At 34.1% G+C, this 16,441-nt stretch overlaps 1 protein-coding gene across 3 annotated transcripts in view; it reads left to right on the top strand.

Moving 5' to 3' along the window:
* The window catches only part of LOC145293014 (ropporin-1-like protein), a 223,299-nt gene that overhangs the window by 167,557 nt on the left and 39,301 nt on the right, over positions 1-16,441 (top strand). Inside the window, exon 1 of one of the 3 annotated variants that reach the window (XM_080139287.1) lies at positions 4,901-5,325. The exons of the other annotated variants lie outside the window; for them this stretch is intronic. Coding sequence (XP_079995413.1) covers positions 5,184-5,325 — 142 coding nt within the window. The 5' untranslated portion in view covers positions 4,901-5,183. Of the gene's footprint in view, positions 1-4,900; positions 5,326-16,441 lie in introns of those variants that run through there. 3 annotated transcript variants of the gene reach the window in all.

Below are 16,441 nucleotides of genomic sequence, written 5' to 3'. Positions count from 1 at the left end.
TCCGTTAGAATATTTTACCTAAATTTCATTTTCAGTAAGTAGGTAAAGGCAGATTAGTTAAGACTTTGGAGGAGATTCCCGAGTTTCGCCGACAGATAACGAAATTTGCCGAGACATGCAGACGATACATTTTGAAAATAAATATCTGGAAAAAAAAATTCTTCTTCTTCTTCTTCTTCTTCTTCTTCTTCTTCTTCTTCTTCTTCTTTATCGTTTCCATAGATTTACTCGGGCCCTATGTACTGTTCATAACTTTATGTGCATATGTATATATATATTAAAATGTTTGACTCAAGTTTAAGTAACTACATCTAAAATGTCGAGTGTTTAGATCTAGGAGTTCGGTAGAGTATGCAAAGGTCAACTCTTTAAACTTTGACCTCTTGGCAGTCAAATTTATGCCCAAAAAACGGATTAAAAAGCTTGCTGCATGTCTGAATACCCTTTATGTCAAATTTCAAATGTTTAGACCCAAAGTAATGTACTTGCAGTAATCCTTATCCCTGAGTGGCTTCCGGGCCTTGATAAGTAAGTTGAGTTATTTAGTAGGGACATGTACACACACACACACACACACACACACACACACACACACATTTTCACTTTTATAGATATATAAATTTGAATTATTTAATTCAAATTGCATTCTCCCCCACCCCACCTCAAAAGTACTGGAATCCTACCGCTAACCTTAACTATCAGTCAAAGTGGTAAATAAATAAAAAGAAAAACAATTTCTCAGCTTCCGTCCTATATTCCTAAATCCCCTCCTTTCATAAAGCACTGAAACACAAATACTAATCCTAACCCTAAGGTAACCTTAAGGCCCGGTGGCAACATCCCCTTTTCCCTAAACAATCGAAATAATAAATAAATAAAACAATTTATCAGCCACATATCCTCCCTCTACAAAAAAAAAAAAAAAAAAATTAAAAGAAAAAGCATTTAAAAGCATTACCCTATTTTGAAAACAAGACGCTCAATAAATTGTTAGCAAAAAAAAAAAAAATAAATAAAATAAAATAAAAAGTCTGTTCTTTTTTATGAGGTTCAGGTAACTATGTACGTCATAGCTCGGGAATCTCTGTAAGTACTAAAATTCTTTGATATCTGTTCTACCCAAGCATGTGCACCTTCAATTATTCAACTTGTTATTTGATGGCTTGATTCCTATTTCCTATTTAAAGTGGAATTTGGCTTTATTCTCAAACAACTTATGTTTTACTAAACTAATGTTTTAGTAAAAAATAAATAAATAAATAAATAACAATGACACCATTAAGTCATAGTGAATTTTATCATAATATGTAAAACTCCATCATGAAAACTGAAAAAATAGAATCCTTCCTCCTTGTAAACTCCCCAGATATCCTAACACTAAGCGAAACTGATTTACACGCCTCAATCTCCTCTGATCATTTTGACATGCCAAGATATCTCCCATTCTCATATGAAACCTCTGACAAGCATATATACAGGTTCAGTCTATTTCTTTAATACCTCAGATGATCAGGGATACATGTGTTTTAGATTAATCTTATAACACAACATTAGTTACTTGTAGTTCCTCTACCATTTTCCTTAGACCCGGGACTGTGCCCTGCTTGACGATGTCTTCGATAGGGTAGATGCAGTATTTCCGTTAAATCAAAGTGTCAAACCGCATGTATTTTGCCTCTCAAATCATGAAGACTAGCCAGCCTCACTTCTCAACTTATTCTTTACATAGTCTGAAGCTTGTATAATGGATGTCCATCGTCCATTCAGGAATGCTGATCCCCTTGTGATACTGATTAATACTACCTTAAGCATTCAATCACAAAATAACGCACCATTACTTAAAATAATGAGATATTACTAATAATTGATCCTCCGACAAAGGAGGGATTTGACCTACTGTTACGGTTTTTGTGTCCTAATCTAGGGGTAACGGAACGCCGCAAACATATTAATTAAAAAATAAAAAGAGTGAAAAAAAAAGTTAATTGGAATAAAAGAAATTTTATTACAAAGAAAATAAAAAACAAAAACAAAATAGAAAGGAAACGAAATTACTGAGGCTTGCTTTTTTTCTATTGTTCTTGGCCTTCGGGCCAGGATCAAAGTATAGTATCTGTTCTGCAGATGCTGCACTTAAGATAATTTGTACCAGTCAATGGACGGGAAACCCTCTATACTGGGACAATTATTATTTTTGGTAACCAGAGTGCTCCCTTTTTGCCTACTTTTAGGGAAGCTGGTTTTTACCCCACATTAAAAACGGCCTTGTGCCTAATTTGCTTTGGTGGGGAAGCAAATAAATATATTAAGCTTTTTACATTCGTAAACAGAGCAAAGGGGAATAATTCTCTGTTTGACCTCGTAATTCACTCCCGTTCATCCGTTTGTTTGTTCATCCTTTTCTCAATAACTATGCTTTAAATTTTTTTTAAAAATTTTACACAAATATTAGTCATGGTGAAAGTAAACTTTTGCCAGAACGGATTTTCTGGGATAACACTGGTTGCCATCCTAGGAGGCATTATAGGGTTAAAATTGCCCCCAAATCATTAATCTGTACATTTGTTCGCACTTATCTCAATAATCATGCCTAGGATATTTTTGAAATTTTGCACAAACATTAAAAGTAAATTTTACACTTGTGGAGGTGGACCCTGTATGCTCGGCTTGTTCAGCTACAAATAGATAAAAAAAAATTATATCATCGAGAAACCATTGGCACAGTATAATTGCCACAGATAACCAGAAAATGTATTGAGTCACAGAAATTAGTCCTCGCGCGAAAGAGCAGGACATAAAATGTTTTAAATAATAATAATAATAGAATAACAATAACAAAGACTTTCGCTGGCGAGGACTACTATTGACCGTAACCAGTTATACAATCCTTTTGAAATGTTCATTTCTATTTTTCTCGTTATGTACTGAATATTTGTTAATGAAACCTATATGAAATATGTTCCTTATTAAATTTTAAAGATTTTCTATTCTGAAAGAAGTTTAAAAAATTTAATCTAAAAAAGTTATTTTAAAGCTTTTGTTAAAAAAAAATTCAGATTTTCTCATTATTTAGACCTGTATTGCAAAGGGGGGGTTGCAAAAAATGAGTTGTGGTGTGAGGTGAAATACAAACTGAAACAGAGAATATTCAAACCTGTAATAATACAAAGAGGGGGTTGCAAAAATGAGTTGTGGTGTGAGGAGAAATACAAACTAAAATAGAGAGAAGGAGAGTTTTAAAATATAATCTTAAAAAGATAAGATACAAGTTAGAAAAGCATTTCATCCAAGGCATGAAAATTGTTAAACAAAATGTTTTTACTATAGGCTTTAAAAATAAAGGTACAAGATTCAATTTGAAATTTATTTATCTTCAAAGTGCACTTTTATAAATTTTACAAAGTAAGGTATAAAAATTTAATTTAAATTGAATCAAAAAATTACCTTGAATCTATTTTATGTAATGTACATTTTGTTGCAATTTAAAAACATTATCTTTCATCTAGCAAATAATGATATAGATATAAAATTTTCAATGATTTTTTTAAAAAGTGCAACAGAATGTACATCACATAAAATAAATCCAAGGTAATTTTTTGATTCAATTTGAATTAAATTTTTATACCTTACTTTGTAAAATTGTAAAAACATTTTGTTTAACAATTTTCATGCCTTGGATGAAATGCTTTTCTAACTTGTTAAGAATTTGTGATTTCTGGAAAATGTATAAAAGTATGATTGCCAATTAAGAATTCCCACACTATCCAGCTTCCATGGTGTCGCTTGCACGGCAATCGATGAGGCTGAACTTTTTGCTGAGTAATTCGCCTTAAACTCCACCTTGGACTCCAGAAATCACTACCTTCCAAATTTCTCACTATGGGCAGAAATCACGCTTCTTTCGATGTCCTGGATAATATTAAAAAAACCCAAAAAACTAATAGCTTGTAAATTGCCTTTGTGGTACCAGTTTTTAAGAATTCTACAGAAAGAAACTAATCTGCAAAATTATTGCCTCATTAGTTTCCTTCAGTTTTTCACTATAATTTTTGAATCATTAATCAATTTAGTAAAAGCCTACCACCTCAAAAATGCTAAACTTTTATCCCACCAGCAGTATAAATTTAGGCAACCCTGTTTTACTGGGAATATTCTAATGAAAACTGAACTATTGAAATGCCATGGCTAATAACACTCTCCTCGAAATTGAGACTTCTGAGCCTAACATTTACATTAGTCTTTCTGTCTCTTTTGGACAAAAAAAGAGTCTCTAACGCAATAGAGTCTACAAGTTTCAGTCCTTGTTCTACCTCTTCAATGTCACATCCCTGTGCTTATTTTACAGGTAATTTAATGAAATTTTCAATAACGAAGTGGCTGCACTTCTGTTCCCCTCAACGTACATAACTCTTGAATAACAAACAGTAAAATCACACCCCTTCACTGTAGAGTTTCCAGAGATCTTTTCTCAGACCGCTTGCCTTTGGAATTCCCTCCCTGCTTTCTGTTTCCCCGACTGCACCAACAAGCAGCAATTTAAATGTCATGTGAACAAACATCTTGCTACACAGCTCCCCACTTAGAATGACCCTATAAATCTGGTCCTAAATTTTTTTTAGAAATTTGATAATTACATCATGCCTCCCATTGTATTTCTTTTGGACTAATCAGATCGGTCGATTTTATTTACTGTGTAGCGTTTTTTTTTTTGTGTTTTTTTTTTGTGTGTGTTTTTTTTGTGTGTTTTTTTTTGTGTGTGTGTGTGTGTGTTTTTTTTTTTTGTGTGTTTTTTTGTGTGTTTTTTTTGTGTGTGTGTTTTTTTTTGTGTGTTTTTTTGTGTGTTTTTTTTGTGTGTGTGTGTGTGTTTTTTTTTTGTATTGCATGCCTTTCTTTTCAGTTTCATCAAGCAAGCCGTACAAGAAGGATGTTTAAAACTCACCCTCCATATGAGGCATAATGGAACCTCCAACTTTCGTCTCTTTGAGACTTTTTATTTCAAGCCTAAATAATTAGGCACATTATTATTATTATTAAAATGCGCTAGAGACTTCCTTTTTGGTCTGGCTTGCTGACCTAACAATGAACATTTTTCATGAACTTCTGCATGAGGATTTGATCTTCTTACATCAGAAGGCATCATATCGACCCCTTCAACGGCTGCTAACTCATATCTTCGAAGACAGATGAAGAAACAGTTACTAGTTCCTGTTGAAAATGAAGGACTATCACCTTTTGAGGTTGTTAACAGGTCTGTTTACAGAGGCAAAAATGGGCATTCTTTTTTTGCAACCGAGGATATAATAAAATTTGTATTGAATTTTAAAGGTAGGTTTGTTGTATTTATCTTATTTTGCCACTGTCGGGAGCAAAAAAGCAGTTACATTAATATCTAACGATTTACAATAGTCCCTTTCATCTTAGTTGTGATGAATATAAAAAAAATAAAAAAACGTTTAGAAAGAGACTAAGGGCGATAACTTAAGTTCATAATTTTCTAATTAAGGAACAAGATACCTTGAAAACGAAATACAAAAGCAAAGAAAAATATTATTTTACTATTTTTGTGTGTGGGGAGGCGGCGGATCGAAAATTTCCAGCCCCCCACGATTAAATAATGTGTTAGTCTTTTTTTTAATTTTTATTTTTTTTAATGTTTATCTGTTCTTTATCTAACAAAAAATTAAGTTTTAAATATACATCTTTAGCTTCGTTCTCGACTTGTTTATATAAAGATAACGATAGCCTGTTTTTAATGTTATCTCGTTTTTTTTTTTTTGTTAAATTTTATTTTATTTTATTACTTAACATGAGCGAAGTAAAAAATAACATTAAAAACACTACATCAAGCTGCAACGTACATGTTAAATGAAAATTCGGTGGGGGAAAGTTATCATCTTTATAAAGAAGTTAAGAAAGATGTTAGCTAAGGAAAAAAACGATAACTTAAGTTCACACTACCGTCCTTTAATTTGAAAATTATGAATTTAAGTTGTCGTTCTTTCTTAGCTACCCTCATTCTCAACTTGTGGAACTCTGTTCCGTCTGCCTGCTTCCCACCTGACTACAACTTGGATGTGTTCAAGTCCAACGTTAGCAAATTCCTAATGAACCGCCCCCTTAAGTAAACACTTCATCAAATCCCCACACTAACGTACTGTACTTGCAATAACCCTTATCCCTGAGTAGCTTCCGGGCCTTGATAAGTTGTGACGACTATGTAAAAAAAAAACTAAAATTTTTTTAAAAAGACAGCGACAATGATTTCTTGGTCGTTGTGGAACTTGCTATAACCTATTTTTATTAGATCAATTAGATTTCAGGCCTCCGAAAACAAGCAAAAACGAAAAGAATGCATTTGGAATGACACTGGTTTCTTTCATTTCCGATTAAACCTGTAAACAGACAACATTTGCGCACACTTCTTCTTCTTCTTCTTCTTCTTCTTCTTCTTCTGGTTTTAAACTTCTCATTCTGCTGCCGCATTTTAAACTTCTGCTGCTGCTTTTAAACTTCTAGCAACAACTAGTTATAATGAAGATATAGTAGCAAAATTTTCCGTTTTTTCCTTTTGGTTCTGTAATAATATAGCAAAATAAGGAAAAATGCGAACGCCATCTTTACTCAATGACAGGGCATGTTTTTTTATGTTTTATTCTTTGACAGTATTGTAGAGTTACATATTACGTAAGTTTCCTATCGCCTGGTTGACAGAGGGGGGGGAGGTGAAGAAGACTAAAGTAAAACTTTTAAATAAATTTAAAACTCTAATTGGCTTATCCACCAAAGACTTTTCTCTCTTTATCACCACATATTTTTTTTTTTTTACAAGGTGGTCACCACTTATCAAGGCCCAGAAGCCACTCGGGGATAAGGGTTATTGCGTGTACAGTATGTTAGTGTTGAGATTTGATAAAGTGTCTTACTTAAGGAGACGGTTCATCAGGAATTTGTTTATGTTGAACTTGAAGACATCAGGTTGTAGTCAGGTGGGAAACAGGCAGACGGAACAGAGTTCCACAGGCGTGCACTTCTGAGAAAGAAGCTTTGTTCATGGAGTCTACGTTTTGGTTTTGGCACAGATAAAGAGTGGGGAAAATTTTTGACAGTGGTTTCAGCTAGACGAGTGCTCCTCATCAAAGATTGGCGAGGGAGGACCAGGGATTGGAGCTTAGACGAGCACTTGCCAAGGAAGTAATGATAAAACAAAAACAGGCTCCGACGTCTCTCCTGTGGGAGAGAGGTTGCAAGGAAGAGAAAAAAGCATCCCTCACTTAGCCACAAAGCCTATTTTGTACTCTGTCAAGGCAGAATAGGCTGTTTTTAGCAGCTACTGCCCAGATGTGGCAACAATACTCCATCGTTGAATGTACTTGGCTTTTATATAGATAGAGAATTGCATCAGTAGTGAAATATCTTCTGAAATGGTAGAAGGATCCTACAATTTTTCCAGCGACCTTGGCAATAGACTTGATGTACGTGTTCCATTTCAGGTCAGGAGTAAAGGTCAAGCCCAGAAGCTTATAAAAACATGGAGCTTCCCATAGTCGAGAGCCATCCATTTCAATTGATGCCAGATGGTGATCAGAGCGTTGATGATGTAAAGGTAGGAGCTTGGTTTTAGATGCATTAAAAGTAACTAGCCACCTCTTCCCCCATTGTACCACGCGCTCGAGATGAGAGGAGAGAGAATCAGAGAGAATTTTGTCATTTACAGCCTTTGATGTGTTGCCATAGATGGCCGTGTCATCAGCATAGATGTCAACGAATGATTTAAGTATGTGTTTTGGGAGATCATTGATGTAGATCAGGAAGAGAGTTGGGCCCAGGATGGACCCCTGAGGGACTCCAGCATTAATACTGAGGGCCTCTGATTTCTGCCCATCAATCTTATGAGCCTATCAGAGAGAAATGATTTAATGATTGAGAAAACATTTCCAGTTATACCGTAGCTGGAAATCTTGTGAAGTAGACCCTTATGCCATACCTTATCGAAGGCTTTTTATATGTCAAAAGCAATTGCCCTAGAGAGGAAGCCTTTGTCAAGAGATTCACTAATCCTATGAGATATAACTGTTAGCAAATCTGCTGTAGATCTGGCAGAACGGAAACCACATTGCATATCATTAAGAAGATTATTTCTGTTGTGGTGGTTGACTACTTCTCTATTTAATATGGATTCCAGCAACTTACTCATGACACGCAGAAGACTTATTGGTCTGTACTGAGAGAGAGACGACTTATCATCTAAATTCTTAAATACAGGGCATACTGATGAGGTTTCCAGGGTGTTGGGAAGCACTTCTCTGTAAGGAAAGGCTTAAACAGTTTTGTAAGTATGGGGGCAAGTTCTGGTTGAAGCTTTTTCAGCACTATAATTGGAATGCCGTCAGGGCCAGTTGCTTTAATGGAATCAAGGTTCTTGATTAGCTTAGCGACCTCACACAGGGATATTTGTATGTTGCATAGCATGTTATCTGTTATAGGAGGAAATACGGGGAGTTGATGGCCTTCGTCGCATAGGGTACAATTAGCTGCAAGTTCTTTGCAAATAGTTTGGCCTTGTCTGATGCTGACAAGATGACCTCAGGCCCATTGATGATGGTTGGGATAGAACGCACGCTTCTATTCAGGATCCTGTTTGCTATTTGCCAAAACTGGTGGGAACCAAGCCGCTGCTCAGCCACTTTGGATTTAACGGACTGAGCATATAGCTCTCTTGCATTTTTTATTACTCTTTTACAGTGGTTGCTGGCAGTCCTGAAAGCAGCTCTAGTCACAGTGCATCTATTACGTTGGTAGCTATGGAAAAAGTGATTTCTGTGCACGATGGCAGCAGCACATTCTGGGGAGAACCATGGCTGGCTATTTGGTTTTTGTTGGAATTTTTTGGATGGTATAAATCGGTCTATACCTACAATTAACCATTCGGTCATGTCTGATACTATGGAGGACACATCCTTTTTAAACATGGAAAGTAGGGGTAGATCAGATATAAACGTACGAAAGCTATCCCAGTCAGCCGTAGGGTATCGATACACAGTACGGTGGAGAGGTACGTCTGAAGACTTATTGCATTTCGTTTTTATCTCACTTCAGACTTCCCATCTTTGATGGCATATCCTGGCACATAGCCATAAACTTCCAATAGAATTTTCCATTTGTCTGTTTATTCTAACCGCATGTAGAAAATACCATTTCGAACATTATTTTTACAGACTTTCATTTAAACGTTGCTACAACTAATTTTGTATTGTATCAGATTTGATTTTATTATCAGGATAATTTCATCCTCACCTTAACCCTGATCTGGACAGTTTTGTATTCATGCAGAAGGGTGTGTTTTTACTGGCTGCTCTATTAATACTTCTGTGGCCACACTATCTTAAAAAAATCCACAGAATTTTTAAATCAATGCAATTTAGTCAGCAAACCCCAGACAAGAAAAATATACCATGAACAATTTTTGTTTTTTGTTTAGAAGTGGTGTCCCAATCATCATCATCGTCATTGTCGTCGTCATCATCTTCTTCTTCTTCGTTTTAATGGCTGTTTTACATGCTGACATGTGTTGGGTAGCTTTAAGAAATAAACTAACCTGTCTCTGATTAGGTCTTTATTTATCCTCCATTCTTTCAAATCCATTCTTATCATTTACTCTCTATGAACTGGCCTTGTCATCTCAACTGTTCTACATCTACTAACGCAAAAACTCTCATCCATTCTTAAAAAAATGACCATACCATCAAAGTTTTTTGTTTTGCACACATATCTCTGATACTGTCCAGATTTAATCTTCCTCTCATCAGAAGATCATCAGAAGATCATCAGAAAATCATAAGATCATCAGAAAATCATAAGATCATCAGAAAATCATCAGAAAATTAAAAAAAAAGTCATCAGAAGATCATCAGAAAATCATCAGAAAATCATCAGATCATCAGAAAATCATAAGAAAATCATCATAAGATTATCAGAAAATCATCAGAAAATCATAAGATCATCAGAAAATCATCAGAAAATTATAAGAAAATCATAAGAAAATCATCATAAGATCATCAGAAGATCATCAGAAAATCATAAAAAAATCATCAGAAAATCATCAGAAGATCATAAGAAAATCATCATAAGATCATCAGAAGATCATAAGAAAATCATCAGAAGATCATCAGAAAATCATAAGAAAATCATAAGAAAATCATCATAAGATCATCAGAAGATCATCAGAAAATCATAAGAAAATCATAAGAAAATCATCATAAGATAATCAGAAAAATCATCAGAAGATCACCAGAACTAAGCTTATCTTCAAGACGCTTGTTACACATCCATCATATCATTCTCATATCGTTTTTCGCCATGCAATACACATCCTCTACCTTCACTTCCCAGCTTTTATTTCCCTAACATAATCACACTACGTACACATGTGCAACAAATGCTTTCTTTGGTAGACAGCTGATTTTTTAATTTGGAATCAGAATCGGGAATTGTATCAGAATCAGGAAAAATATTGGAATCGTCCCATATATATATATATATATATATATATATATAGATCATCGTATAACGATTAGATCACTCTCTGACTGACGTAATGAACATTTAAAATTAAAAATATTTAAATTCGACGTTATTTCACACGGTTAATGGTAGCCTAATGGATTAGGTCTTCGCTAACCGAGCCAGAGATGTCTCGTGATGTGGGGTTCGATTCGTTCGACTGGTATTAATCATGACACCCTGCACTGAAGATTCCCGAAAGGATGAAACACTAGTGTCTGTAGGTATTTAATTATTATAGTAAAAAAAATAATTATAACTACATTTACTCACATAAAATTAATATACGAAAGTATAAATTTATGTGTAAACTTTAAGTATTTACTTCAAAAGTGCCCAAGAGCTAGTTAGTAATTTATAAAATATATATGGCCATTAAGCTACACTGAATATTCCACGTTTCATCCACTCTAGGATTCTTCAGGCTTATGCATATAGAGTATAAGTATTAATCCACTTTTAAGAAGCACGGGGACAATGGAATTTAAAATGTGAGGTTAAATAGAACGATCACGCACGAACAGCGCTTACCACTGGACTTACAATACACAACCACTCTGCTAAACGACATCATGGTATGTAAGACAAGAAAAGAAAAAAATATATTGTATTGTTTTTTAAAAAAAATCCTGATGAAGGCTTTTTTTATAAGCCAAAAATTTGAAACTTTAAATAAATAAATATCTGTTTATTAAAAAAAATACAAATTCGCACGTGATTGTTCTTTCTAAACTCATATTTTCCTTTTCAGATTAAATATGTTTTTAATTCATTTCAAAGTGTTTTTTTAACATGTTTTATTAACTGTTTACTCGTGTATATATATATATATATATATATATATATATATATATATATATATATAATTCCATTTTTAGATTTTTAAAATTCAAAATGGCGTAATGGAAACATATTAAAGGTATTTGCTGCTTCTCTTCCAATTTTTGGATTTTAATCATGTCAAATCACACTTTATTTCCTTGTGACAGATTGATTGTTGCTATTTCTTCTAATGAGTTAAGGGCATAATAGATTCACTGATTGATATAAAAATTAAGTGATTGATTTTGTGCTACGAAACAGATACTGTCAAGAATTGTAAATGTCAACTGAATTAAAGGAATAAATTATGAGATGGCCAACATCATGAATTTTAGAATATAATTTTTTTGTCATTTATTCACTATATTGCTCTGTAATTACATTGAGCTTCTTAAATATTGAGCTTCTTAAATAAGGATTGCTATATATTATAAGAAAATATATTTCTCCAGAAATATATATATATATATTTTCCCTTTTGGATTACTTTGAACCATCTTCTAATAACGCGATTCTTTGAATTTTACTTGTGGAAATGGAAATTTAATCAACTTTTTTGGATTTTACCGTTATTGGATTTTTTACTCTTCACCAGACCATCCATTCACGTGAAATCACCTGTTTCTTCCCCATATTCCCTCTGCTTCACTAATTGTTACCAAGTAAGATCTACTACTTACTGGTCATTTTATTAAATATTTTTGCAAGCAAAATACGATCCCACATTTTGCTAATTCCTACCCTGTAATGAGAAGGAAAGTATTTCTTCAGAACTCCGTGGATTAAGGACTATCCACTTATTTTGTGCTTCCTTTTTAAAATTAAATATGTTTTTAACTGTTTTTCAAAGTGTTTTTTAACATTTTTTATTAACTACTTTTCCTTATATATATATATATATATATATATATATATATATATATATATACAGTGATGATCATATTTATTGGCACGGTAAAATAAAAGTTAAATTTTGTCTAATAAATTCTAAAAAAGGGATTAAATTAAAGACAATAACAAAGTATATTATGTATTTTTAACTGGCCTTTCCGATGCAGCAATCGGATTTTAGAAAAAATAAATAACAAAGGAACAACAAACATAATTGCAAAAAACCCTTGTTCAAAATTATTGGCACGGCTTTGTTTTTCTTTTAGTATCAGTATAATATCAATCAATTTCCAGTTTACGTGCTTTCTGAACTTTTTTATAGCCATATTATGCTTGTTTAACGCTAATTCAGTGAATAATTTTTTTCAGATAATTTTTAGATAGCGATTTATTTAAACTATTATAAGTGACTAAATTATAATTTTCAATCGCCATGGTTAAAACTAAGGAACACAGCGAAGACGTCAGGAAGCTTGTTGTAGCATGCCATATCAATGGGGAGGGCTATGATAAGATTTCAAAGAAGCTAAACCTTCCCAAATCCACTGTTAGAGCCATAATAAACAAGTTCAAATCGCAAGGCCACGTTATGAGTTTAGAGGGTAGAGGGAGAAAAAGGATTCTTTCCCCAAGAGATGAACGGAAAATTGTTCGACAAGTAAAACAAAACCCAAGGATCTCTGTTGGGGAGATTGTTGATGAACAGAGCACCTCTGGAGTGAATGTATCTCGACATACAGTTGGTAGAGTTTTGAAGAGAGCTGGTTTAAAAGCATGTCGTCCGAGAAAGACTCCCTTATTGAAGCCTATGCACCTGAAAGCAAGGCTAGCCTTTGCAAAACGTCATATTGATAAAGATGTTGCATTCTGGAAACGTGTTCTATGGACTGACGAAACGAAAATAGAGTTATTTGGCCATAATAAAGTGTCTTATATTTACAGAAAATCTGGCGAAGCTTTCCTGCCTAAGAACACCATACCCACAGTGAAGCACGGTGGAGGCAGTTTGATGTTTTGGGGATCCTTTGCTGCCTCTGGACCAGGGCGACTTGTTAAGGTCACAGGTAGCATAAAAAAGGAAGATTATGTTAAAATATTGGATGAAAACCTGAAAGACTCTGCTAAAGAGCTCTCACTTGGTCGTCGTTGGTGGTTCATGCAAGATAATGACCCAAAGCATTCGGCTAAACTGACTAAGAAATGGCTTGAGGACAATCATATTAATGTTTTGGAGTGGCCATCACAAAGCCCAGACCTTAATCCAATTGAAAATTTATGGAGAACATTAAAATTGAGGGTAATGCAAAGGAAGCCTAAGAATCTTATTCAATTGGAGGATTATTGTCAGGAAGAGTGGGCTAAAATTACTACTGAAGAGTGCAACAACTTGGTTGTAAACTATGAAAAGCGACTGAGGAAGGTAATCAAGGCCAAAGGCTATACAATTGATTATTAAATAAATCGTGCCAATAATTTTGAACAAGGGTTTTTTGCAATTATGTTTGTTGTTCCTTTGTTATTTATTTTTTCTAAAATCCGATTGCTGCATCGGAAAGGCCAGTTAAAAATACATAATATACTTTGTTATTTTCTTTAATTTAATCCCTTTTTTAGAATTTATTAGACAAAATTTAACTTTTATTTTACCGTGCCAATAAATATGATCATCACTGTATATATATATATATATATATATATATATATATATATATATATATATATATATATATATATATATATATATATATATAAGGTAAAATTAAAAGCCAAGAACAATGCAAGATTTTTTTTTATATAGAGTAAAATTAAATGAAAACAAAAGAAATAAATTTCTTTTTTTTGTTGTTTGTTTTTCTTTTTCACACAAATTTTAACTCTAAACAACAGTAATTTTTTTTTTCTGTTGTATTCAATGGTGTTATAAATCTCAATATATTTCAGACCTATTAGTCCTTTTTCAAGAGAAGACAGCGGAAGAGTGTTCAAAATTGGAAAAGTAGCCGCAGAGTTTGCCACGTGATACCGCGAAATATAGAACAAAAAATGACGTTAGGAGAACGTTAAAATAAATCTGTTGATGTTTGAAATACTTGTTGCGTTTGTGAATCAAGGGAGATGACTATTCAAGCAAGGGTTTTTTTTTTGTTTTTTTATTATTTTTATTATTGTTTTTCTTATGTTTTAAACTTATATTATAAAAGCGGAGCTCAATTCCAGTCTATTGTTTAGTGTGGGAGTATTTTTTGAAATAATTAAAGATTCGAGGATACGAAGTTGACCTACGTTTCTTGAAGAAGCAAGAATGTTGATGTGAAAATCTGGTTCTGAATTAATGCAAGTGCGAATATGTTTATAGAACGACGAAGCAGTAGTGTTTAAGTGCTCTTTAATGCGGTGGTGAATCAATCTGGTAGTGCTTCCGATGTAAGATGCACTGCATTTAGCGCATTGTAGGTCGTAAACAACGTGGTTCTTAAAGCATAAACCTGTGTGTGATATTGGGCAATTAGAGAGTGAACAAGGGGAAGGTGTATGCGATGGATGTTTTCGGTTGAGCTGTTGTCTTAAAGTAGATCCAGTGTGGATGAGTTGAATGTTGAGTCCCTCGCTGCGGATGGCTTTTCGGATTGAAGATGAGATTTTGTCACTGAGGAAGGGTAGTTTTAGAAAACAATTGTTAGAGAAGGGTCGGGTGTTGTGTTTTTTCTTTTTAAGTGAGGATAGGATCGTATTAGGGTAGCCGTTTAGTGAGAGGGTCTGTAGGAAATTGTTAGTGTGTGTATGTTTGTCGGAGATGTTAGTGCATTTGTCTTGTATGCGTGAGATTTCGGCATGTGCGTAGTTTAGTTTGTCCTTGAGAGGTAGTGCAGATTTGAAATGTACGAAGAGGCGTTTGCTGGCGGGTTTTCTGTAGAATTCAGTGCATATGGCACCATTTTTTTTTATTTGTATTTTAAAATCAAGTAGAGAAAGAGATTCAGAAGAGTCTGGGTGTTCTATAGTAAATTTTAAGTTTGGGTCGGCGTTATTGAATTTGTGGAAAATGTTAATAGCTTCTTCGCGGGAGTATGTGATAATTTAAATGTCATCGATATATCTAGTAAAAACGAGATAAGAGTAGCAGGTACTAAGGGTGTGTCTTTCGAGTTTGTCCATATAAGCAATGACAAGAATACCGGATAGACTGGAGCCCATGGGTTGTCCAGATACTTGTTTGAACGGTATTCTTGCCATTGCTTATATGGACAAACTCGAAAGATACACCCTTAGTACCTGCTACTCTTATCTCGTTTTTACTAGATATATCGATGACATTTAAATTATCACATACTCCCGCGAAGAAGCTATTAACATTTTCCACAAATTCAATAACGCCGACCCAAACTTAAAATTTACTATAGAACACCCAGACTCTTCTGAATCTCTTTCTCTACTTGATTTTAAAATACAAATAAAAAAAAATGGTGCCATATGCACTGAATTCTACAGAAAACCCGCCAGCAAACGCCTCTTCGTACATTTCAAATCTGCACTACCTCTCAAGGACAAACTAAACTACGCACATGCCGAAATCTCACGCATACAAGACAAATGCACTAACATCTCCGGCAAACATACACACACTAACAATTTCCTACAGACCCTCTCACTAAACGGCTACCCTAATACGATCCTATCCTCACTTAAAAAGAAAAAACGCAACACCCGACCCTTCTCTAACAATTGTTTTCTAAAACTACCCTTTCTCAGTGACAAAATCTCATCTTCAATCCGAAAAGCCATCCGCAGCGAGGGACTCAACATTCAACTCATCCACACTGGATCTACTTTAAGACAACAGCTCAACCGAAAACATCCATCGCATACACCTTCCCCTTGTTCACTCTCTAATTGCCCAATATCACACACAGGTTTATGCTTTAAGAACCACGTTGTTTACGACCTACAATGCGCTAAATGCAGTGCATCTTACATCGGAAGCACTACCAGATTGATTCACCACCGCATTAAAGAGCACTTAAACACTACTGCTTCATCGTTCTATAAACATATTCGCACTTGCATTAATTCAGAACCAGATTTTCACATCAACATTCTTGCTTCTTCAAGAAACGTAGGTCAACTTTGTATCCTCGAATCTTTAATTATTTCAAAAAATGCTCCCACA

Source organism: Euprymna scolopes, chromosome 14 (genome assembly GCF_053919585.1).
Source record: "Euprymna scolopes isolate OS-2025 chromosome 14, ASM5391958v1, whole genome shotgun sequence".
Taxonomy (NCBI): domain Eukaryota; kingdom Metazoa; phylum Mollusca; class Cephalopoda; order Sepiida; family Sepiolidae; genus Euprymna; species Euprymna scolopes.
The sequence above is the reverse complement of the archived record's forward strand: the minus strand, read 5'-3'. Positions and strand labels throughout refer to the sequence as shown.